Consider the following 27433-nt stretch of genomic DNA (forward strand, 5'->3'; position numbering starts at 1 on the left):
TGAAAGATTTTCATCTTTTGCCTTTTTTATCTGGCTTGCAGACTTTTTAAATCTGATGTTATATTAATTCTTGATCCTATATATATGACCTTTTAATTTCCCTTTTAATCCCTTAAGATCATCTATTTATCTTTGATGTTTTGGAATGTTACAATAATCTTTCTTGATACAGGTCTTTTTACAACTCATTGTGCTAGGCACTTAGTAGGCCTTTTCAGGGTGGAAGCATCCTTAATTTTCTGAGAATTTTCCTGTATTATGTTTTTCTTACTGACATATATATTTCCTCTTTCTTCAATATCTTTTAAATATTAAATCTTCAGTGTTGGGCTCTTTATTTTCTTATTTTTAGATCCTATTTTCCGTCTTTGTTTTATGTACTACTTTATATGAGATTTTTCATCACTTACTATTCTAAACATTTTAATTTCTTATTCCTTCTGTGTTTAAATTTTTAAGGGTTTTTTTTTCCGCTGAGACTAGTCCTTTTTTTTTTTTAAGCATCCTGTTCTTATTTCTTTGATGCAATGTCTACTCTTATCGCTGTAAGAATAAGAATGATGATTTTTTCAACTTTTCTTCTGCTCTCTGCATTGTCTTTGTTCTAGATTTTTGTATTGGTCTGTCTTTTATGTTGGAGAAGTTATTTATAAGCATGCAGCATTTCTGTTATCATTTAAAAGTAAGACACTGGCCAGGTACGGGGCTCATGCCTGTAACCCCAGCACTTTGGGAGGCTGAGGTGGGCACATTATCTGAGGTCAGGAGTTTGAGACCAACCTGGCCAACATGGCGAAACCCCATCTCTACTAAAAAATACAAAAAAAATTAGCTGGATGTGGTGATATATGCCTGTAATCCCAGGTACTTAGGAGGCTAAGGCAGAAGAATTACTTGAGCCCAGGAGACGGAGGTTGCAGGGCACTGAGTTCGTGCCAGTGCACTCCAGCCTGGCTGACAGAGTGAGACTCTGTCTCAAAAAAATTTAAAAAAAGAAGAAGAAAAAGAAAAAAAAGTAAGACACTAAAAATATGCTTAACAACTGTTTGCATGGGTAGGCTAGTTAACTGAGATGTTTCACATAGAGGATGACTAAGTAGAAATCTGTCTGACTATTTTGTTAGGCTACACATGTCTGAGGCTGCAGAACTTCTCTAGAGAAGAATCCTCCAATATATTACTTGTGGAATATAATCCTGGTTGCCACTGTTATTAGAGTTAAGTGATATAAAGAGGTTCTTGGGTTGGTGCGGGGAGGATTGTCTCACAATTTTGTATGTCAATTTTAGCCAAATTCTTTCTCAATATGGTGCTTCCCTTCCATTTTCCTGTATGATTGATTCAATGTTTCTATGTCATTAACCTTTGGTCTCCTTTAGTCCGGAAGCTTCTTATACAAACTTTCAATCCTCCACCCTCACATATCCCCAACCCCCAATTTGAAGTCTCATTGCTGAATTCATTGATTTGGTACCTTCAATTCTTGAGCCTTTTCAGGATTTTGCAACATGAATCAGCCTGCCTGTCATTAGCATTTGCCTCTGTAAGCCCTTAGGTTCAGTTTTTTTCAGTTCTGGTAATTTCTTCGTGTGCTTTTCATTTTCCAAAAATTTGTTGATATATTTTGTCTGCTGTTGTTTCTTCTACTCATTAACTTTGTCCCTGTAGTTTTAAACCACATTTCCTTATTCTTATTTGAGTAAGATTTTAAGAATGAGAAGAAATAAGCATCTATGTGATTTGTCATGGTTTCAGTAAATTCCCTTAAATTTTAACACAGCTAAGAAAAAACATTTTGAGTACCTTATTAATAGATGTAAATTGTAAGGTTTTTTTTGTCCAAGTTTTAGGTGTAATCTAAAGAATAAATGATTTTATCTCAAGAAAAATTAATTTTGTAAGCCTGAGTTTTCTGAGGATTTGACAGATATAGATACCTTTTCTTACCTGATATGTGTATTTTCGTTATTACTTTGTCTGTGTTGGTGGGCTGGCTGCCAGTGAGATGCTGGCATAGCTACAACACTTCTCTGCAATGACTTGCACCATGCATAATGTGTAACTAATTCTTAACATGCACATCTTTCTCAGGTTCACGATCCCTAGGTGCGAAAACCACATGTGTAAATATCTCCGTGTAGAATACTCATCTCAAGGAAGAATTTCCCATAGAAATTAATCTAAAATGTGTTTATTGTTAACAGAAGCAGTTCATTGTAGCTGCAGTAACTTCAAGTCCTTTCTGCACAAACACTTGTATGGGCACTTAGCCGAAACTTTTATACATAGCTTAGAGCTTCATTTCTCATTTTATAAATAAACTTGAATTTATCTCTTTATACAGAATAGACGTGCTATTTAAACTAAGAATAGTTTTAAGAAACAATTGCCACCTTTAACATAGCCAGTGTGATGATGGTATTTAAGCACAGGTGTTCCAGAGCCAGCATCTTGGAGGTCTAGTCCAGCTTCAACCATTTATTATCTAACTGACCTTGAGCAAGTTTCTTAAATACTCTGAGCCTCTTTTTTAACAACGCTAAAGTGAAGAAAATAATAATACTTACTACACAAGGCTGTTGTGTGGATAAAACAACACATGTAAAGTGTTTAGCTTTGTGCCTGTTACATAAGGATACAATAACTTTGAGTAGAAGAAGGGGAAAACTCCAGATCCTTTTTTTCCCCATATCCTCATAATATTTGAAAAATAAAATAAAGCGGTTTATTTTAAACAATTTCCTTTAGTTCCTTAACTCAGTGAACTGGAGCTGGGAAGCTGTGTTTGAGTCTTGATTCTGACATTGACTATTTAGCTGAGACTATAAAAAATAATACAAAGTGGATATTGGGCAATTGTCTAGTTAGTTTGTTTAGTTTACCAGTTTAGTCAGTTTGAGTAAATTGGCAAGAAGAAAGAAAAGTATGTTGATGCCTGTATAATCGTTCTCATTTGCAAATTTGGTGACTTTATTTTAAACAATCATATTTGTTCTTTCCTACAAACTGGAAAGAATATAGCTTTGGGGACTTAACTGATCAAGACATATGAAAATTTAAAACAGTGAGAATTCATTAAATTTAAGTGCTATGTTACATTAATTCAGTGATTTAATAGTTAAGAGTTAGCTCTGTAACTTGTTATAATTTATAAAGTGATACATTACTCCTTTTTATCTAAAAATTGATAACTTTCTTTTAAGTATTTTAAACTACCAATTACTAAGAAATGTAAAAATCTCCCCATTTTGAGGGAGTAAACATAATTATACAATTCTTCTTCTTCCAATTATTTGTGATAGAGTATCGCTGAATATTCACACATATAATGGTTCTTTGGTTCTCTGTACTTGTAAAACGAGTATAACCATTGGATCTCCCATATCTATTTCTTTAGGCATATACTATATTCCCCCCACAGAGTCAATTGATACAGTCACTGAGTTTAGAGTCAAAGACTTGGTTATGAGTCATAGTTTTATCCTCTACTAAGACTTAATTTCTCCTTTCTCCCTCCCTCTTTCTCCATCCCTCTTTCTCAATCTACTTCTTCTCTCTCCTCCCTCTCCCTCCCCCTTTCTCCTTCTCCCTCATCTTTCTTTTATTCTAACTTGCGATAACAATATCAGTGCTGCTTACTCTACTAGTTTCAAATGAAAGACCATAAAGTTTGGGCTGTCTGTGTCTACATAGTATGTAAGCTTAGAAGACTGATTTCATTAGCATACTAAGAGAGGATCTATTTCTCATTAGTGTTTAACGAAACAACAAACGAAAATTGTGCTGATGCCTTAAAGGGGAGGTAACGTCTTGAACTGAGCCTTGCAGGATGAATAAAGATTGGAATGAAGGGATATACTTAGCAGGACTCTGACAGGATGAGATTAAAAAAAAAAAAACAAAAACAGATAAGCTTTGTTATGGCAAGAAATTCAAGGAAGAGTAAATACAGAGAGTGGAGAATGCTGTGAAATGGGCAGATATATCAGTGAAGAAAAAAATGAGTAAGGGGTATGTCTTAATCTGTTCTCATGCTGCTGATAAAGACATACTCAAGACTGGGCAATTTACAAAAGAAAGAGGTTTAATGGACTTACAGTTTCACATGGCTGGGGAGGCCTCACAATTATGGTGGAAGGCCAGGAGGAGCAAGTCACATCTTACCTCAATGGCAGCAGGCAAAGAGAGAGCTTGTGCAGGGAAACTCCCCTTATAAAACCATTAGATCTAGTGAAACCCATTCACTATTGCAAGGAAAACATGGGAAAGACCTGCTCCCATGATTCAGTCACCTCCCACCAGGTCCCCCCTACAACATGTGGGAATTCAGGATGAGATTTGGGTGAGGACACAGCCAAACCATATCGGGCTAGTATAAAGTTAGAGAGCTGCCCCCAAGACCACCCTTACTTCTGATACTAGCTTCAAGTTAAGGGGTCCCCAAGACTACTCTGAGCCTCCGTGATACTTTAGAAGGACTCACAGAACTTACCGAATTTGTTTCACTCAGAGAATTCACTGAAGTGTTATATTCACAGTTAAGAATACAGATTAAAATCAGTACAAGGACACGGATTAAAATCAATATATTCACAGTTAAGGATACAGATTAAAATCAATACCTGGGTTTAGAGCATCCCAACAAGAAAGAACAGTAAGTACAAATGCCATGAGTTTAAAATTAGTTGGGTGGGTTTCAGAATGAAGGAAAATACTAGTTTGGCTGGAGCAAAGTTAGGTAAGATAAAATGATAGGAGATGTGATCAGAGAGATAAGAAGAGAATAAATGGCATAGGTGTCTTATACCTTGGAAAGCCATTGGAGGATTCTGGTCAGAAGACTGGCATAATCAACTTTACAATATGAAAAGATTATTCTGCTTGCTTGTGTGGCTGTGAGACTCTTCACTGAGAGAAGCACTCAAGTAAGAAAAATGAGGTTTGGGGAAAATACATTGAAGTGGAAATGCTTTTGGAACATCTGATTTCTATTGGATAAATTCAATAGACAATTGGATATGCAAGCCTAGAAGAGAGGTTTGTGAGTCAGCATATGTGGTTGTTGTAGCCATGGTTTGGATGAAGTCATTAGGCTTGGTATTTACAGCAAAAAGAACAAGGCGTTGTCTTGGTGACACCACCATTTATTTTACACTTCAGAAGCAAATAAAGGAAGGAGATACTGTCAGTTCTGCTGTTAGGTAACACATACCTTTCCTAAATTTCACCATGATAAGAAATTGGCTTTAGATGACTGCCTGCGTGCAAATTCTGCCTCTGCACTCCCTAACTGGGTAAGCTTGGGCAGATAATTTAACTTTTCTATGACTTACTTTTCCTAACTCTCACATGGAGATAACAACAGTGCCTACTTCATACAGTCGTTGTGCGAATTATGTGACTTAAAATATTAAATTTCTTAGAATAGTGCTTGGTACAAGGAAATTTAGTAAATGCTGCTATAATTCTTACTTTTTAAAAATGTAAAGTACCTAATATAGTGCTGGGTTGATCATTAATATTCTTTAAATGGTAACTGATTTTCCAAGTGACATGAACTGGATTGATTTTTTTATATAGGGCCACTCACAAAACAAGCAATTTACTTCAGACAACTTAGTTATTTCTTGTTAACATTGGTACGAAATACCTAAATTCAACCCCAAATTGTAATTTGGTGATATCTAAGTCCAGGTATAAATTAAATGTTAAAGAGTCTGACCTCTGAGTGAAAGCCTTTCTTCTTCTTCTCTCCCCCACCCCCACTTTTTTTGTCTCCAGTTCTCCCCAGCTCCACTTATATGTGCCTTCGACCCTTACGTGTTCTTTAGTCTCTCTTCTCTTATCATCTTGCTCAAACACATTTGCTAAGTGTATTCATACTCAGGTATGAAAGCTTAAAATTAGGATGACAATTTGATAATTTCACTTCAGGTACCAATTTTGGTGGCTATCTAGAGAGTATTCCTCACTGAGATTTCTGTGGGGTAAAAGTAATACTGCCATGATTAATTAGTGAGATTTGCCAAGGAATATGTGGAGTGGTGTGGGGAATATAATAGCTGAGAGGTCGTGTGGTGGAGCAGTCAAGAGACTTTAAAGCCATATTGATTGGGCTCAAATGCATCTCAACCATTTATCAGCTGTGTGACCTTTACCAAGTTATTTAATCTCTCTGTGCTCCAGAGATTTTTCATTTGTGAAATGGGTGCAGACTTTAAGTATAAACTTGAAACCAAGAGATATTATCTTCCCACTTTTGTTCTTGGATATCATACAGAAGAAAAAAATGAATGAAATAATAAACTTAAAAATCACTTTCAGCAAAACTAGGGGACTAATATAATCTGCAAACCCCCAAAACCCCCAAAACCCCCAAAAACCCCCAAAAACCCCTCTGCTCAGAAAAGCAGAGCCCATATGGAATAAGGTCAATAGTGAGACTTCAGAAAGCACCAGCAAAACCAGACTTCCTGAAGGTGAGAAGCACACCCCAAAATATACCTTTAGCACGTGTACACAAGTGCTACAGGGTCTGGAGAAGGCAGAAGCTGCCAAGGGGAAAGTATAATAAAGAAGCACAGATAATAGCTAAAAAGGATCAGTGGGGACAGATCTCAGAAAATGCAAAAATCTGCTAACTGAGATGAAGGATTCTTTCTGAAGCATATACCGATGTGAGGGCATATGGAGGAAGGAGAATGAAGGGTTGTACATAGAGCTGACTGCAGAAGTCCTCCTGGACTAGATTTGGTTTAGAGAAGAAGGTGGGGCTAGAAGCCATTTGAATGAAACTGGTAGTACCAGAGCAGAGCCTTTGGGTTTTGAGACTTGGAAGTCACAGCCCATCATCTTCTTCTGCCAGCATTTTGCTATAAGTTGCTGGGCTAGGAATTAATGAGTAAAAGGAGTTGGCACAGCACAAGTAGAAATATACAATAAGGAAACATGTAAGGAAAAGCAGCAAAAATGAGAATGTACACACAAAAAATGTTGCTGTTAAACCGACAAATATTCTGACCAAATATGCCCCCCTTATCACCTATACAGAGAAAGATACTAAGGCAGAAATGAAAGAACTCAGGGAAAAGTAAAAGAAGGCAAGATATTAAAACAGTATGAATTGTGAGCTTGTAGAAGTCAGTAAAGAAGTCATAGAAAAATTACCTCATAAATCTAGATGAAATTGGAAGGAGCACAAAGGGAAGTTATACTTTCAAGGAAACAGTAAAGAAACATAAGAAGATCAAACAAAAATGAATTTAATTTAAAGAACATAATAAAAAGGATTACAGAGAAATGATACATGTAGAAGACAACAATGATTCAACATACTCATAATAGGAATTTTTAAAGAAGAAAACCAAAACCATGAAATAGAACCAATATTCAAGGATACAATTCACTAAAAGTTTGCTGAAGTAAATTAAAAAAAGACTTGAATCTATGCAATGAATGGGCATACTAAGCACCTGAAAACATTTATCAAGAATGGTCAATATGGAGCCATATTCTAATAAAATTACTGCATTTCAGAGATAAAGAACAACTCTTTCAAGAATGTTGGTAAAAATACGGAGTCACTTATAAGGAGAAAAATATTTAGCTGACTTCAGATTTAGAAGGACCACCTGAGAACCATGGAACTATAGCTGCAATATATTCAAGGAAATAAAGTATCATGAAATAATTTTATATCCCACGAAATTTAAGGTACAAGTCTACAAAATATCAATTCTGAAAAGGAACAACACTCGGGAAATGTTCCCATAAACCCTTCTTGAGGAAACTAATAGAGGATAAACTTCAGCCAAAGAGAAGTGATTGGAGAAGCTACTACAAAAGTCCAGCTCTATTTGTCAAAAGAAAATGTGGGAAAAGGAAAAATATAAATGCCATACAAACTAATAATGTAGGAATGGTACAATTACAGAAAAATAGTAGGAGAAGAGAGTAAACATGTGGAGAGTAGATTAATTTTGCTGATTGCCGTATCTGAAGAAGCTAGGCATTAAATATTATACGGTTGGTAAATTAGATGAAAGAAATATAAGGATATTTAACAATGAAAAGATAAACACTAAGAAAGATACTCCTACTGACTAATATTAGAGGGTATGGGAAAGGGTTAAAGGGAGGAAAATAAAACATTGTTCAAAGGAAAGAAGTAATAGATATGTCTAATGAAAGGACTAGGGGTATCATATACATTTGAAATTTTAAAGGAAAGCCTTAGAATAAAAATACAAACCCTTCTAAATCTCAAAAGACATATACAAAGCAAAGCAAAGGAAACAAACTACATAGTGAAAGACTTCAAAAAATTAAAGTGGTAAAACATAAAATAATACAACAGATTAAACAAACCATCGTATTAGCAAATGTAGATAAATTTAGTTTATATATTCAAAGAAAAAATTCAGATTGGATAAAAAAACAAATACAAACCCTTTTTCTTTACCTAAAGCACAGCGTTTCAAAGTAGATGAAAACAAAAACAAAGGCAAAGGTGTATCAGACAAATGTAAACAAAAAGAAAGTCTATTGAGGGAAGCTTAGTCTTACCACCAGTTAAGGTAACGCCAAAAAAAAAAAAAAACCCAATAAACTAGATATAGAAGTTCTTTTTGTAATTCTGAAAGGTGCAGTACTCAATAAATATGTGAACTGTATGATTATCTGTGCATAAAAACCATGACATCAATATTCATAAAGCAAAGACCACAAGAGAGAAAAGACCAAATAGACACACTACTGGTAAGAGACTTTACCTCTCAGTTGGTGGCAGATTAATTGTATAAAAATAAACAAGAATATAGAGGATATAAATTACATAAACAATGATGTACAACTGGTATGTATTAAATTTTCTGCCTTGAAACACCTTTCCAAGTGCTTATGAAATGTTATTGAAAATTGATCACTCATGAGGCTAATTGAGTTTTAAAAAAGAAAGTGCTGATTAGACACCATTCTCTGATCATAATGCTATTAAGTTAGATTTTAATAACAAAAATAAGAAAACAAAAAGACCTTTCCAACTGAAAATATAAAACTTTTTTCTTAAACCATTTGGGTCAAAGAGAAAATACAAATAAAAATACTTTCCAGAAAACAACAAAAATGCAAATGCTACATATCGAAATCTAGGAGATGCAGCTAAAGCAGCACTCAGGAAAATGTATAGCTTAAATGCCTTCATTATCAAGGAAGAAAAGAAAAATAACAAAATAAAATGGGAAGACATAATAAAGATAAATGCTAAAGTTAATGATATAGAAAACAAACAAAAAAATAGTAGATAAACAAATCTGAAGGCTGTATAGATTTGAAATGACCAATAATGACACCGACTTAAGAATAAATAGAGCAAAATATTCAAAATTGGAAAAATGAGACAGAGGGCCACAGGCAGAGGAAAACAAAAATAATTGTAAGAGATTATTAATTATGTGAAGATTTCTGGGTAATACATATGAAAGCCTAGAGGAAATTTATTATTTCACAGAAAAAATGTAAATTTCTAAAATCGTCTCAAGATGCAGTTGAAAATTAGAATAAATCAATTAACATAGAAGAGATTAGGAAAGTGGATGAAGCGCTATCAGTGAAAGAGCCAACATTATCAATTTGGTTTAGAGGTCAGTTTTTGTAACTTTTTGGGGAAAAATGTAATTTCAAAGGTTACTGAAATTGTTTTAGGCTATAGAAAATAATGAAATTTCAGTATTATTGTCTGATAAAGGTAAGACAATAAGTGAAAAACACTGACCAGTCAACTCATAAATATTGATGCAGTGATTCTACATAAAATTATTAGTCAATAATCCAGCGAGGTATCAAGAGAATACCGTAAAACTAATAAGATTTTTTTTTAGGGATGCAATCATGGTTCAATAACAGGAAATTTATTCTATTCAGTAATAAGTGTTCAAACACATTTGATTTTTATAAAACAATTATTTGTCATGAAAGCTCCACTAAAAATAGAATTGGAGGAAACATACATATAAAGAAACATTGAAAACACATATATGCTTTTTAAAGTTTTCAAATAATACTCTTCCCGATAATATTTCTGTGTAATAGGATCAGAAATTTGAAGCACTAGATGGCAGGGGTTCTTGATAAATGCAAGGGGAGATGTTTCTGGGGCAGCATGCAGCCCTTGATATAACACATGTATGATTCTTTTTTATATATGTAGTTTATCTGGTATCTCAGAATTATAGCTTTCTGATACTTTATGATCATATATACTTTAAATTTAAGCATTGTGATTTCCACAGAAGCAGTGTTCCTTCCATAGTTTACTTCTCAGATTGAGCTAGGCATACCCTTAGAGTTAGGTAACCCTGGGTGAGGATATCCAATGTCACAGACTAACATAGCTAGTTTCAGCACTGTAAATTTTCACTGAAGATTGGGGATGAGTACAATTAGCTGATTTAGCTCCTAAGTAATGTATATTGTATATTGAAACAACCAGACATATTATGGATTAAAGTTTAAATTTTGCATGAATTATGATGATAAAACATAAGAAGTCAAAGGTTTTTTTTGGTGATTATATGGGGACTCTTTGAAATATTTCCCTAAATTCCTGGAGGTGCATATAATTCTACACTGGTGTTAGGAATATTTTGGTGGAAAAGTTTGAGACACTCTGTCTTACAATATCGTAGATATAAATGTTTTTATCCTTTAAAACTGTCATGAAATTACAACTATTTTATTGATAAAATGATGGTTGTTCTAACCTTAAAACACTTGAGTGTTTTGCGAAGATCTCTGTTAGAAAACATTTAAATTGCATCGCTAGATTACACAGGAATGGCATTCAGTAATTTCATTGTTGTACACAGTTGTGAGATATGGGAACTGAGATTCTCCCTTATCTTTTGTTATTTGTAATAAGCATGCATTATCAAATATCTACTAATTTCCTACAAAAGGAAAAAGTAAGGTGATGCCAAATGTTCCTGGCTAATCTTCAAAAACTTTTATTTTTTTCACTTATCACAATTCTCTAACATTTCTGATTGGAGATGATTATATTTATGCAAAGATACAGATGGGAAATTTATAACCCAAAGAATAATAAAGATCATACAGCTGACTCTGCCAATCTGTATTTTAAAGACAGAATTTGTCATTCTTTATAAGTGATATTTAAATTTATATCACTCCAGAGGTGAATATGAGCCCTGGTCAGATTGCTGTGGGGCAAATTTATTCATTCAGAAATTACAGGACTATTTGCAAGGCAGGTGCTGAAGAGATCTAATAATGAATCAGACAGATCCAGTTTTCCAGAAGCTTTTAATTGGGTAAAGGAGACAAACAATATACTATTGGTAATATTACAATGAATAATAAACCAGATGAATCCATAATTATATCAAATCCGTATTATGTAAAATGCATATTCAATAATAGATATTGAAAGAGTCTAAAAGTTGGATAAAAGTTACTCTGGAGGACTGGAAAAAAGTGGAAGAAAGAGAAGCTTGGAAGGAACAGAAAAAGCAGAGTGATTGCCAATAAAATGAATTTAAATTCTTTTATCCAGGAATTATCAAAGGACTTTGGTAACCAGAGTACTTTAAGTGTAGTACACACTTAAGATAGTAGGCATTGGGAAAGCTTCCATGCAACTTGTAAATTCCCAGAAGGTTAGAAGGAAAAACAGCCTGAAAAATTATACTTTAAGGGATCTTGTGAATCTAATTTATAAAATGCTTTCCAAATCACAATTATCTTTGGAAGTATGACTCCAGTTTCACTTTAACATAGATGTCATTAAATTTTAAGTTCTAAATTAAAGAACCAAATGGCATCTGGGAATCTTTGAACATGTATATTCATTGAAGTAACAAATAAGAATCCTAGTCAAATGGAAACCAAGAGAGCTAAACTAATTAAATTTTGGAGGCCAGGTGTGGTGGTTCACACCTGTAATCCCAGTGCTGTGGGAGGATTGCTTTAGCCTAGGAGTTCAAGACTATCCTGGGCAATAGAGCAAAACTCTGTCTCTATGAAAAATACAAAAATTAGCCAGGTATGATGGCATGCCCTTGTAGTACCAGCTACTTGGGAGGCTGAGGTGGGAGGATCCCTTGAGCCCCAGAGTTCAAGGCTGCAGTGAGCTATAATCATGCTGCCGCACTCCAGCCTGAGTAACAGATGGAAACCCTGTCTCCAAAATAATAAATAAACTAATAATAAATAAGTTTTGGGTTTAGAGATTGGTGTGTGTGTAGGGGGAGGAGCATGTACTTTATTCAAATTATTGAGTATAATGTCTTATTCTCCTCCTCCCTATTTCTCATTACCCGTAATTAGTTATTGATAGAACATGGTTATTTTAGAAATTACTGTTGCTACAACGAAGATTTCCTCATATTCAAACATTTATATGAACACATGAATGCATAAAAGTAAGATTCTTTCTCTCTCTCTTTTTTAAATTTCCAGGCATAGATATTCTTCATCAACTAGGCCTTGGAGGCAAAGATGTAAGACACTCATCATCAGCGACTGCTGTACCAGCATCATCTACACCATTACCTCAGGGGGTCCATTTAACAGAATCAGGCGTCATTTTAAAAAATGATGCTTATATTGAGACACCTTTCATGAAAATTTTACCAGTCAACTTAGGGCGGCCGTTTACAATATTAACTGGGTTACAGTCACATCGGGTGAACAATGCATTTCTCTTCAGCATTAGAAATAAAAATAGACTGCAATTAGGAGTGCAATTACTACCTAAAAAATTAGTAGTACACATTAGAGGAAAGCAGGCTGTAGTTTTCAACTACAGTGTTCATGATGAGCAATGGCATTTATTTGCCATTACTGTTAGAAACCAAAGTGTCTCAATGTTTGTTGAGTGTGGAAAGAAATATTTTAGCACAGAGACTATTTCAGAAGTGCAGACCTTTGATTCTAATAGTGTGTTTACTTTAGGAAGTATGAATAATAATTCTGTCCATTTTGAAGGAATAGTATGTCAGTTAGATATTATTCCTTCTGCAGAAGCATCTGCAGACTACTGCAGATACGTGAAACAGCAGTGTCGCCAAGCAGACAAATACCAACCTGAAACAAACCTTCCTCATACAACTCTGATACCAGCTAAGATACTGGAACACTCTCCCCCGCCCAAACGATTTGCTGAAAAAGTACTGTCAGAGGATACATTTACTGAAGGCAGAAGTATTGCAAATATCATAAATAATGATTCTGAAACAGTGTATAAAAAACGAGAACAGCAGATATCAAGATCTCAGTTATCTTCTCTTCAGTCAGGAAATGTCTCTGCTGTGGATCTCCCAAACCATGGGATTCAGGCCAAAGAAATGATCACTGAGGAAGATACTCAGACAGATGTAAGCCTGTCAGTGACCCCTCATCGCATCAGTGAGGCAGGAATGAATACCAAAGAGAAATTTAGTTCTCTTCCAAACATATCTGACAGTATCACACAACATGATGATAGAGTAACTGGTCTGTCACTGTTTAAGAAGATGCCATCTATTCTTCCACAAATAACACAAGATACAATTACCAATCTCAAGAAGGCTATCACAGCAAATCTACATACTAATGAACTCATGGAAATGCAACCGATTTTAAACACAAGCTTGTACAGAGTGTCAAATGAACCGTCTGTGGATAATCACCTTGATCTAAGGAAAGAAGGTGAATTTTATCCTGATGCTACTTATCCCATCGAAAATAGCTATGAAACTGAGCTTTATGATTATTATTATTATGAGGATCTAAATACAATGCTCGAAATGGAGTATCTGAGAGGGCCAAAAGGAGACACTGGACCTCCCGTAAGTTTTTTTGTTTTGTTTTGTTTTGTTTAGTATCTCTTAATACGCTAACTTACATTTTAAACTCTCTTTAAAGTACATTTTAAAGAGAGTTCTCTGGACCAAACAATACATAACAGATAAAATCTGTCACAGAAATGCATTCTGGCACGGTAAGTGAATTTATGGTTGCTGTAACACATCTGCCAGAATGTAACCCTGGCTCAAATATTGTGCTTTTGTTCTTCAACTGGTAGGCTAAAAGGTTACTTCATTCTGGTTAAGTAGTGGGCAAACTATTTGTTTTTCTTGTTCAGTTGAAATTCAATCAGTAATTCAACTGCTAAGTATAGATAATATATTTATATTTTGAAAACCGTAGGAGAATGCATAGTCATGTTAAGAGAAGGATATAAATATATGGTAGATTAAAGAAAAATACATTAAAATATGCCTATTAAATATTATCACAGCAAAATAGCATCAAATAGATTAAAATAGGGTGTAAAACTTACTTTAGATAGAGATTATTGTGTAATGAATCATTGACTGTCCTTAGTGATATGGTCAATTTATATTTATGGGTTAATTAAAGCTCCCCTTGCCTAACACAAGGAGAACCAGTTATCAGTCAATTCAATGTGGGGAGGGGAAAAAAAAAAAAAAAAACAACCAAGGCACTTGTTTAATATCACATAAACGAAACTGTGAGATAATAGACTGAATTTTTCAGCCCTGAATTTCTTTTGTTGTATAGGTGGGAATTAGAGATCAACATTTAAAAATTTCTAAAATCATTTAAAAAACCACTCAAAGCCATTTAAAATCACAGTGTTGGAAATACTGTTTTTACACTTCATATTTGTATAATTTACCTTTATGTCTTTGGAAGTTTTTTTTTGGTCAAAATTTCAAGTAGACTAAAATATATCTTAAAGTATTTATTTAATGAAAATAAAATTTGAGTCTTTGGCTTAGCTCTAAAATCATAGAATGGGAGAAGGTGAAGTCACTCTTTTAGCTTATGTTTCCTTCATGGTTATTCCTAAAAGTGATTTGATAGGTATTGAGCCACTCTTGCTAGAGTAAATGTTTGAGGTTTAAAAATAAAATATGAAGAATATACTATTATAGGGAAATAAACTCTTCAACTATGGCAATTATCAACATATTGGTCATAAAATTGAATCACTGGACATGTCATATTAAGCAAATAGTTATGGAAGCAATTTACTTTCTTCAGAAAGAGTCAGTCTGATCAGATGAGCGTCAATCTCTTCTGTAAATTCAAAAATAGTCATTCAATATTGGCAGGTGAAACAGTAATATTCAGCAGATATTTACTTAGTCTCTGCTATATGCAAGGCAGGAACACAAAGTATGTATAACCCAGTAATTGCTCAGAAAAAGCTTGTATTTCACAATGAAGATATTTATAACTATTAAATATATCTTGTGATAAAGTAGGATAAATGTTGCAGAGAGATGCAAAGTAAGTGTATGGGCTAGAGATGTTCAAAGGTTAAAAAAAGTAGTATTTTTTTGATGGAGTCTCTCTGAAAAGTCGCTTAAAGCTGAGCTGTTCAGAGTAAGATCTTGTGGACAAAGTTAGTTATGACCTAAGCTCTAAGAATGGGTAAGATTTTGATAGGTGAGAGGAGTAGGTGAGTTTTTTTTATAACAGCATAATGGCTATCATTTATTGAGTACCTTGTGAAAGATGCTCTACCAGTCTCTTTACATATATTATCTTAAAAGAACTGTGTAAAGTTAGTAGTGTTATCCTCATTTTTCAGGTGAAGAAACTGAAGCCCAAAGAGTTAATTTACTTGCCCACAATGACATTGTTGGTAAACGATAGAGCCAGGATTTGAATCCATGTTTTCTTCCTCTAAAGCAGACAAATAAAGATCCAAGCTTGATGGTGTCAGGTTGTGGACATTCTTAACTGTCAAATGATCATTCTAACTTTATCTTGTTCTCAAAGGGGAATTTTGTAGGTTTTCTAAGCAGAGATATTAATCGGAAAGTCGGTCTGGTAACAGTGCCAAGGATAGGAAGTTTCTGTTACCATCTTGGTGTTAAAGGCCTAGAACATTATCTAGGTTGGCAGCAGTGAAAATGCAAAGGAAAAGTCGGATTCAAGAGATTTTGGAGGAAGATTTGGTAGAACTAGGAAATTAATGGGACCTAGGGAGCAAGCAAAAAGGAAAAGAATAAAAGATGACTATCAGATTTTAAGCCTGCAGGTTGAGAGCATGGTGATATCATTATTAAAAACTGTAATTAAGAGGAAAAGTCAATTTTAGGAGAGAAAAATGAAACATTTAAAGAACTGTTGGTAATTCAGCTGTTAGAAGAGTTGAAGAAGCTGAAGTAAAGAAGAGATGTCGAGGCTGGGGATATAGATTTGGGAGTATTCCTATTGATATTATAGTTGAAACTCTAGAGTTGGATAGATTTTCAAAGAGAGGAATGTGGCATAGGGTCACCAGTCAAATCAGGGGGATGTTTGCTTTTTGGTTATAGAAAGAAAAAGCAAAAATGTGATGAGAAGTCAGAGAGACAGGAGAAAAGAATAGTAATATCAAAATATAAAAGAAGCAATATCAAAAAGCCAAAGAAGAGACTTTTGAGAAGGAATTGATCAGCACAGCCAAAAGAGAGAAGTCAAAGAGAATGAGGACTGAGAAAAAGGGGTAATCTGTTAAATATTTTGGTGAAAAAGTCATTGTAGAACTTTGAGAATCCTAACTTCAGCACAATGTAGAAGACTAAAGGTAGATTTTAGAGAGCTAATGAGAGACTGAATGGTGATAAAATAATGAACTTGTAGGAATTGTTTCACTGCTTCTTGAAGTAGATGTGACTGAAAAGCCTGAAGCCAGCCTGGTTTTTCCTACTTTTAGGTGACAATTTTTTCCTGCCTATATACCATGCAGTTCTATATCTTTGAAGTTCTTTAAACCTATTAGGTTCTGAATCAGGTTTTTGGGGGAATACTCTTTTGATCAGAAGATTATTTTTTGTTATAGAAAGACCTTTTAATAACCAAATATTGCTTGGTTCCATTTTTCTAAATTCTTCAGGCATACAAGCTTGTGTATGTCAAATGTCATTTGTGATGATGAATGGTATTTATTATCTTCTCTACAACTGTGTCATCATGATTGCTCTTTTCCATTTCCTTTTGTGTGAACTCATTTATTCTATATATTCCTATCCCTTCATTGATTTTTAAATTCTATTTAATTAGTTTTTATTGCTCTGACATGGTTTTCATCAAAGAGTTTCTTTTTTTCTCTTTCATTTTTTTTTAAATCTTTCACATTTTTTAAAATCTTTCACAACTCTTGAGCTTTATTTTTGAAGATTAATGTCATGTTGACATTCTTTGAATATGTAGTGAACTATGTAACTGAACTCTTTATCTGCTATATGAAGTCATTCCTCTTCTGGTAAATAATTTTCTTTTTTTTTCACATTAACAATTATTCTCTTCATTATGTGCTAATAAAAAGGTTGCTGTTAGTGAATTAATGTTAAAACAATATTCATGTTAAAAGAATGGTACTAAGTAGAATTATTTTTTATTGTACTTTTAAGTTCTACGGTACATGTGCACAATGTGCAGGTTTGTTACATATGTATACATGTGCCATGTTGGTTTGCTGCACCCATTAACTCGTCATTTACATTATGTATTTCTCCTAACGCTATCCCCCCCCTCTACCGCCACCACATAACAGTCCCTGGTGTGTGATGTTCCCCACCCTATGTCCAAGTGTTCTCATTCTTCAATTCCCACCTATGAGTGAGAACATGTGGTGTTTGGTTTTCTGTCCTTGTGATAGTTTGCTCAGAATGATGGTTTCCAGCTTCATCCATGTCCCTACAAAGGACATGAACTCGTCCTTTTTTATGGCTGTATAGTATTCCATGGTGTGTATGTGCCACATTTTCTTAATCCAGTCTATCATAGATGGACATTTGGGTTGGTTCCAAGTATTTGCTATTGTGAATAGTGCCACAATAAACATGCGTGTGCATGTGTCTTTATAGTAGCATGATTTATAATCCTTTGGGTATATACCCAGTAATGGGATGACCAGGTCAAATGGGATTTCTAGTTCTAGATCCTTGAGGAATCACCACACTGTCTTCCACAATGGTTGAACTAGTTTACAGTCCCACCAACAGTGTAAGGGCGTTCCTATTTCTCCACATCTTCTCCAGCATCTGTTGTTTCCTGACTTTTTAGTGATCACCATTCTAACTGGTGTGAGATGGTATCTCATTGTGGTTTTGATCTGCATTTCTCTGATGACCAGTGATGATGAGTATTTTTTCATGTGTCTGTTTTTTCAGATGTCATTTATTCAAATGTCTTCTTTTCAGAAGTGTCTGTTCATCTCCTTTGCCTACTTTTTGATGGGGTTGTTTGATTTTTCTTGTAAATTTGTTTAAGTTCTTTGTAGAATCTGGATATTAGCCCTTTGTCAGATGAGTAGATTGCAAAAATTTTCTTCCATTCTGTAGGTCGCCTGTTCACTCTGATGGTAGTTTCTTTTGCTGTGCAGAGGCTCTTTAGTTTAATTAGATCCCATTTGTCTATTTTCGCTCTTGTTGCTGTTGCTTTTGGTGTTTAAGTCATGAAGTCATAGGCCCATGCCTATGTCCTGAATGGTATTGCCTAGGTTTTCTTCTAGGGTTTTTATGGTTTTAGGTCTAACATTTAAGTCTTTAATCCATCTTGAATTAATTTTTGTATAAGATGTAAGGAAGCGATCCAGTTTCAGCTTTCTACATACGGCAAGCCAGTTTTCCCTGCACCATTTATTAAGTAGGGAATCCTTTCCCCATTTCTTGTTCTTGTCAGGTTTGTCAAAGATCAGATGGTTGTAGGTGTGTGGTGTTATTTCTGAGGCCTCTGTTCTGTTCCATTGGTCTATATATCTGTTTTGGTACCAGTACCATGCTGTTTTGGTTACTGTAGCCTTGCAGTTTGAAGTCAGGTAGCGTGAGGCCTCCAGCTTTGTTCTTTAAATTTATTTTCCTGTCCTCTCACTTTTCCCTTCCTCCCAGCATCTATTTATAAATCCTCTACTGATTGCTCTCTGGTTATTATTCATTTTTAAAATAAAGGCAACTCTATCTGGGTGACTTGTTTCAGAATGGTATAGGGAGAGGCATAGGAAAGTAAGGTGGAATGGTACACAGACTCAAATTTAGATTGCTGCCTGAAACACCATCTTACCATATTTGTTGTATCTTTTACCCAGAGGCATGTGTCCTCTCATGTTCACACACAATTTGTTGTGAAGCCTTTTGTATCACAGGTTCTCTCAGAAGTGATAGGGTGATTTGTGTTCTTCTTGTCTTTTGTCCCCTCTCACCAGAGAGGGTTCTGGTTGTGGATCATAAAAATGGTATTTTCTTCTTCAGCTCCACCTTTTCTACTCTTGGCTCTTTGAAGTTGGGTTTTTACTGGGTCATGAATCATGTTTCCTGTGGCCCATTCCCTTAAGCCTTATCATAATCAAAAAATTGTTGAAGTGGATTTTGAAGATGAATATGTATCCAAGATTTGAAGTCTGAGGAGGTTTTTGGTTTTGGTTATCTCTCAACACCTTCGCTCCAAAGTTCCTCAGTATTGGGCAGATAATCTTCACATTTTGTGGTTTGTGGTTATGATCCTTTCCTTGTTTCAGAGGATATGATGTTTTCTTCTTTTGGTGCTTCTTGTTGTTTATAGCTGATTTTGAGGGAGGGAGAGTAGTCTGAAAAATCTTCTCACTCTGATATCTTTTACCAAAATTCTCTAGTGATCTTTTACAAACATGAATCAGATAACATTATTTATCAGCTTAAATCCTTCAGTGGAAGAAGGTTATAGCACTTAAACTCAAACTCTGTATCCTGACCTGTGCAGGTATGTGATTTGGCCCCTGCTTTCCTCTACAACTGCCTCTTGCCCCACTTTTCCCCTTACTCTATTAGTTTTTCTTTTAATTCCTCAAAATGATTGTGTCTTTTATTTGTTTTGTTTTACTCATGCCCTCATTCATTTATTCCTATCTTCTGGAATTTTATTTTCTTCTCTTTTCTAGCTCCTATTAATCTTTTAGGTCTAACTAAATACTTCTTCAGAACAGCCTTCTCTGACATCACAATAAAAATTAGGTCCACTATGTTAACCTCTTTCTTGATTGCCTTTTCTTTTCCTCCATATCACTAAGTAAAATTTGTAATTGCGTGTTTATATGTTAATGTATGTGTTTTTTTCTAGACTGAAAACTCCAGGAGGGCTTGATGCTTTATAATATTTATTGAGTGAGTGAATGAATAAATTCAAAAAGGAATTTAAGATGCAGGATTTCCAATGTTAACTGACCAGGGGTTATTATATTTTAGAAGTATTGATCTATCAAATAGATTTACCTTAATGTATATATTACCCTCGTAATAATGATATCTAACATTTACTCAGTGATTGCTGTGCCTTATGCATACCTTAAAAAATTAATTAGGCCAGGCACAGTGGCTCACACCTGTAATCCCAACACTTTGGGAGGCCGAGGTGGGGGGATCACGAGGTCAGGAGTTTGAGACCAGCCTGACCAACATGGTGAAACCCCGTCTCTATTAAAAATACAAAAAAATTAGCTGGGCGTGGTGGCACGCACCTGTAATCCCAGCTACTCAGGAGGCTGAGGCAGGAGAATTGCTTGAACCCAACAAGGGGAGATTGCAGTAAGCCGAGATCATGCCAGTGTACTCTAGCCTGGGTGACAGAGCAAGACTCCGTCTCAAAAAAAAAAAAAAAAAGGTCAATTAGGCTACAGTTTACTGGTTAACTACTATCACTGCCAGGCACAGCGACAGGTATTTTATATACAACAGCTTTAATACTCACAATAACCCTGAAAGGTAAATTTCTATCATCAATATTTTAAAGATGAGGAAACTAAGGCTTAGAAAGGGTAACTGACTAATCCAAGGTTATTCAGGAAGTAAATGATTGAGGCATGATTTGAATCTACATTGTATGATTGCAAAACCATTGCTCTTTAAATCGAATTGTACTTTCTCTTAATAACAAATAATCTGAACGTTAAAGTGCCTTTCTTAGTACTTAACCTTATTTATAGAAAGTTTTATTCTCCTCAAAAATGTCATGCTATAAAAATTATCTTTCTTTTCTGGTATCTAGAAAATGCCTATTAATAATATGTTATCAAAGATTTTGAAACCGCAAAATTATGAAGACGTGAGAATTGATTTTAATTTAGTGCTTATTAAACAATTCAAATATTTAAATCATGACATAAAATATACCTTCTTTTCCCCCCAGTGTCTAATGTTAATTGCATCTTAGTTAGTTCAGGCTTCTATAACAAAATTCCATAAACTAGGACGCTTATACACTATAGAAATTTATTTCTCACAGTTCTGGAAGCTGGGAAGTTGAAGATCAAGGTGCCGGCAGATTTGGTAGTTGGTCAGGGCCTGATTTCTGGTTTATAGACAGCACCTTCGTGCCGTGTCCTTACATGGTGGAAGAGGAAAATGAACTAACTCCCTTATGCCTCTTTTATAGGACACTAATCCCTGACCCATCACCTCCCAAAGTCCCCATCTCCTACTACCATCACTTTGTTTAGGATTTCAACACATGAATTTTGGGGAGACACAAATGCAAGCCATAGCAAACTGCCTTTCTGATGTGAATGGAATAGTGTTTTCTTTTGTCACAAATAGTGAGACAGGGCACTAAACCAAACTAGACATTTTTAAAGAAAACTTTCCATTTTCTTTTTCATTTTAGTTGCAATTTCTCCTACTGGCTCTTATATTTTGGGAAATTAAATTCAAATCAATAGCTGCTAACTTTTTGATTATAACAACAGGACCAGAATTGACTTGAAAAGAAAGTCAATTTTTCTTGATAATGAGTGAAAATCAAGATTTGATGGAAGCTAGTGGTATGATAATGGCTGCTAAAATATTTGAACAGCTGAGGAAGGAGAATGCCCTCAGTTAGGGGCTGAATAGAAATAGCATTTCTCTCTCAGTATTAGGAAATACATGAAAAGTTTTATAAATTTAGGGGGTAAGAGAAGAAAAAATACAACTAAAGGAAAAACATGGACAGTCTGAAATATATAATGAAGATCAGAAAACTGCAAATGACTCTAATAAAAGAGAAAGTTTCAAGGAGTAGTTAATATCAAAAAAGTGAGATGAGAAATATGTAAAATAACTGTTATTTTTTTCAACATAATTTACTCATTTCCCTCTGCGTTTTTGAATTGGAATGATCCTTTCCCATCAATCCATTTTCCCTCTCCTCCTTTGAAATTCAGTGTACATTTTAGGTGTACCTGGCCATGCTGCAGTTTAAACTGTATGAAATTATGAAATTGTAGGTTAAAAAACTGTCATGTATTGGCAAGTACATATGATTTAACCTGGATTCATCTCTTTATTTTATGTGCAATCAGCATAGATATATAAACATTTTACAATGAAGAAAAATAAAGCACATTAGGTCACAGTCCTTGTTACTAGTGAGGCTAGTATTTTAACCCTGATGTGTCGAATTTGGCAGTGTGTACTATTTTTACTGCAATAATGAATGAATATTTGTTGAATGGAGTATGTGTATGCTCTATAGACACCAAGAACAATGCCATATCTCAGAGTGCTCAGTAACAATTGAATGAATGAACAGATGAATGAATGAATATGTGTTCAACCATATCACAAATGAGCATTTATTCTTCCAGAGTTGATCGTTAAAGTAAAGAAGACAACATAAAACATTATATGGAGAAGTAAAGAAGTAGTGTCCTATTTCTTATTTGATATATTTAAAAATTAACATTTAAATAACTCAGAACACTTTAACAATTGATCAGTTTTTGCTTTCTTAGTTTGTTTTATAAATCATTTAATTCTATTAGTGACTTCCTGGTGTGCTGCAATTGGTGTAAGTCAGATTTATTAATGGATATACAAGAAGAATTTCATTATAACAGTTTAACACGTTACACAGATCCTTGGTATAATTCTTTTAAAAGAACATAAAATGGCCAGTGCTTTCATTTTTCAAAGCAAATCTTCAATTGTGTTTGAAAAAACCTTGTAGTTGCTGGTCTCCAAACCCTAAATTGAATTCCTCCTTCCACAGTGAAAGTAAATTTAGGTAAAAAATTACCCACAAAACTACTAGTTGTGGTCCCTTTAAAAACCAGATACGGTGGCTGTAACCATAAGTCATAGACTTCCTGCTGCCATTTCTGACCCGATTAAAGAGGACACTTGAGTTTCAACTCACCCCTGCCGATTAGGGTAAGGGGGTTTATGTTACTTAAAAATCATCATCAGCTGGGAACTGGGAACTGAGAAAGAGTTGTCTTTGGGTGGAAATCTTATTAAGACCTGTAAGAAAAAAAAATGCATCTACTATCATGCCTAATGTCTTGGCATTTGTTTTCCAAGGGTCCACCTGGTCCAGCAGGTATCCCAGGTCCGTCAGGGAAGAGAGGTCCACGGGTAAGTAGATGGGCTACGTTTCCTGCTGGCAGTGAGAATTTTTAACTTTCTAATATGTTTTCTCTAGTATTGTACAGTATGTACTTCCTTTGGAAACCTGCCTGGATCTTCAAACTTAGTCCTACCTTAGCCAATTCAAGAGAAGTTTAAGAACACATGTAGCCTAGTTTATTTTGAGTGTAAACACACAGCCAAAGCATTCTCCGTGAACGTGTCCAACAAAGATGATCAAATTTGTAAATTAGTGGTTGTTCTGGTACTACTTGTAACATTATTCTTACTTATAAAGTGATTGCAGTAGTCTAAGGTGAGGTTCATTTGTTTGGGGAAATGAAGAGGAGTGGGCTGCCTTAAAACAGTACATTCCTGGATTACATAGTGGAAAATTCTGAAGCTATTGACTAGAAAATAACTGCCCTGAGGGAAAAAGCTGCATTAAAGATCAGCAGTAGTTTTTCACATTACACAGGCCCAACAAAAGACTTATTGCTGTGTTAAAATTAGTTTCTTTCAAACCTAAAAAAAGTGTGCATATTTTACTACAAAACGCCTTTGTTCAATAAGTTAGAAAAAGAATTGTATGACAAATGCAAATACCTTTTATATAATCCACTTTGTTTTTATTCTGATTTTTATTTAACATACGAAGACTATAAACAAAAAATTACTCTAAAATATTACCTTAAGTTGTCCATAGTCACATCAAACTCTTGTCCATTTGAGGCCTAAGATGAATTCTCACTGGGCTCTAGCTGTTTTGCATTAAAACAAATTCTCTGTAGTTGATGACCTATCACATTTCTCGTGTAGCCCTTCCTAAATCTTGCTCATTCTCCTCTAGCCCATGAACCATTCCCATCCTCCTACCTCTCTGTGAGAATTTGGATCCTACTTCTCTGAGAAACTGGGCCCATTTTCATACTAATTCTATTCCCTATCCATTGCTAAGGTTGTTCTCTCAACAGCCTGAACTTCAGGTTCGGAATCTCCATCTGTTCTCATAATACAGCAGTTTCCTTCCATAATTTACTTTTTATCTTCCATTTATTTGTCCAATTCTCATTCCCTTAAGGAAGAAAGAGTGTTTTTCTCAAGGTGAATTATTTTACTTGGGTTCCTAATTTCACCTTATCTAACTTAAAATTTGCAGCTTCACATGTTTTCTCTCTGTAAATTTTATATTATTTGGCAACAACCAACTAGTTAACCCTCTTTTATAAATCCCAAACTTTCATTGATATTAATTTTTCCTAAAGCTGTTGTTTTGGCTCACTGTTGTTTGCATTACTGAGCTTTGTGAAATAATAATTTATATCCATTGTCCTTACTTTTAGATAAGCAACTTATTCATTAATCCCCATAAATGTTTTACATATACTTTATTAAAATGTACTTTTCGAAGGCTACCAATAACATAAGTCGTAACATCTAACCATTTTTGTGTGTGTGTGTGTGAGACAGGGTCTCACTCTGTCACCCAGGTTGGAGTGCAGTGATGGGTATCATAGCTCGCTGCAGCCTTGATCTCCAGGGCTCAAGCCACCTTCTCACCTCAGCTTTCTGAGTAGCTGGGACTACAGGTGCGGGCCACATGCCTGGCAAACTTTTTTGATTTTTGGTAGTGATGAAGTCTTGCTGTGTTGCCCTGGCTGGTCTCTCCTGAGCTCAAGTAATGCTCCCACCTTGGCCTCTCAAAGTGCTAGAATTACTATGTGAGCCACCACACCCAGCCAAAATTTAATCTTTTTTCTTTAGTTTTCATCTTGCTAGTCGTATTTTCAATATTCACATTGCTGACATCTCTGCCTTTCTGAAGCATTCTGCTCTATTAATTCAGAATTGAAGAGACAAATAATTATTAACTATATGTTATGTGTTAAGAGGGAGGTATGACTGAAGAGCACAGAAGTAGGGTGCAAAATTGAAGTAAGTATAGGGAGCCTGGAGACATGGAAGCCTTTCTTGGATAGGGTGACCTGTTCCTCTACTTACTGGTTGTATGAGCTGATTTTTAAATGGGAGTAAAAATAATAACCTTGCAGGATTGTTATAAGGATTAGTAATGAGAGGCACAAAACATTAACAGTTCCTAGCACATAGTAGGTACTCAGAAATGGAATCAAGTTTTGAATTCAGATTATATAATTTATCAGTGATGCAAAATCAAATTGCTAAATATTAATCAAGTGTAGCCATTCAATGTGTTAAGTACTACACTAGTAATATTTTTAAGAGTCTCTTTTCAAAGAATTTATAATCCTGGGGCTAAATAGAACATGTCATAAGGTAGTTAGAACAGCAATAAAGTATTTAAGCAACAGATTAGAACAGTATAAGAAATGTCCCGAGGCAATATACAATTACTTGGCAAATGAATTTTACATGAAGAAATTTCTATAGAAGTTAGTAGGAAAAAGATATTGCTTCATGTTCTTGTGACTAGGATTTAAAAATGAGTTGACATCTGAAGAATAATTTGGGTAGGTATAGGGGATAAACTAAAGGAAATAGGTCTTTAAGGCATATATAATAACATAAGCAAAAACTCAGATGTAGAAAGGGATAACACATGTTGACAGGAAAGTAAGCAATTGTACATTGTTCCCTTCCAATATGTTCCAAGAATGATGACTTTTTTCACTACTTGCAGGGCATACCAGGGCCACATGGAAATCCTGGGTTACCTGGATTACCTGGTCCAAAGGTAAGTGACTACTAATGAGTATCACATGATTTTCCTGACATTAAAAAGAAGATCCCTAACATTTAAGGCCAGTCTTGATACATCAAGGATCTCTATCATCTCCAGAGCATGATTCTTCAACATGATTGTCTTAGCCTGGCAGAGAGCTAGGTTCCTCTGAAAGCCCACCATACTTGGATTTATATTCTTAGTAGTAAAATCAGGTATAGGCCTGCTTAGTATTCCAAAATCATTATTGTCAAAAATATGATGGCAATATATGGAAACCTCTGAAATATAAGATTATGATTTGAGTAATTTACCTTACTCAAGGGTCATTTTAATTTGTAAATAAACACCAAGGAAATAAAATATTATTTACCTGCTCCACACTTCCCTAATTATTTTTACCTGAAAAAAAACTGAGGATGTTTAAAGAATGATCAAATGTTTATGAAAACATCTAATCTGAAAATCTATATGTATGAGTGTGCATAGTTGTACAATAGTCATATGATAGATGATTGTGTGATAAATAGTAGTAAGAACATAGAAAAATGTATGGAAGAATACAGGAACACAGGTTACCTTGTGAGAAAGTATGGGAATGGAGATATCACTAAATATAAATATAAAATATTTAATGATATATCCATCCCCATGCTTCCTCATTAAAATGAAAGATTCCCATTTCCATTATATATAATATATTAAATAAATATATATAAAATAAAATATTCCCATTCCCTTAAAATATATAAAATAAAGTATTCCCATTCCCAATATATATATATTCTTAGTTTTTCAGGCTGCTATAACAAAATACCATAAACTGAGTAGTTTATAAGCAACAGAAATTTATTTCTCACAGTTCACACAGTTCTGGAGTCTCGGAAGTCCAAGATTAGAGCACCAGAAGATTTAGTATCTACTGAGGACTTGCTTTTTGGTTCATAGGCAGAGCCTTCTCAATGTGTCACCACACAATGGAAGGAACTAACTACATCTCTGGGGTCTCTTTTATAAGGGCATTAATCCCACTCATACGAGCTCCACCTATCATTACGTTGAGGATTAGGTTTCAATGTATAAATTTTGAAGGGAAAAACATTCAGTCTATTGCATTAAGAAGAGGAGAAAAGAAAAAAAGTGTGCATATGAGTGATGACAGAGGTTGGGGAACAGATTAGATAAGTATTAGGATCTTGGTTGCCAGTAACTTCACGAATCTTTGAGGATCTCACCCCTCTGCTTATCAGTGATCGCGTTCAGAAGTAAACATAAAATAATATAGATTGGGGTTAAGAACATAAGTTTTGGAGTCTGACAGATGTGGGTGCAAGTCTTAGCACTTTCAATTTGAATG

At 34.7% G+C, this 27433-nt stretch overlaps 1 protein-coding gene across 1 annotated transcript in view; it reads left to right on the top strand.

Annotated features, from left to right (window-relative positions):
- Positions 1 to 27433, top strand: part of COL24A1 (collagen, type XXIV, alpha 1) — a 438816-nt gene that overhangs the window by 12862 nt on the left and 398521 nt on the right. Inside the window, exons 3-5 of the mRNA XM_011982146.1 lie at positions 12478 to 13847; positions 23331 to 23384; positions 26035 to 26088. Coding sequence (XP_011837536.1) covers positions 12478 to 13847; positions 23331 to 23384; positions 26035 to 26088 — 1478 coding nt within the window. The remainder of the gene's footprint in view (positions 1 to 12477; positions 13848 to 23330; positions 23385 to 26034; positions 26089 to 27433) is intronic.

Source organism: Mandrillus leucophaeus, unplaced genomic scaffold, assembly GCF_000951045.1.
Source record: "Mandrillus leucophaeus isolate KB7577 unplaced genomic scaffold, Mleu.le_1.0 Scaffold235, whole genome shotgun sequence".
In the NCBI taxonomy this organism is placed as follows: Eukaryota; Metazoa; Chordata; class Mammalia; order Primates; family Cercopithecidae; genus Mandrillus; species Mandrillus leucophaeus.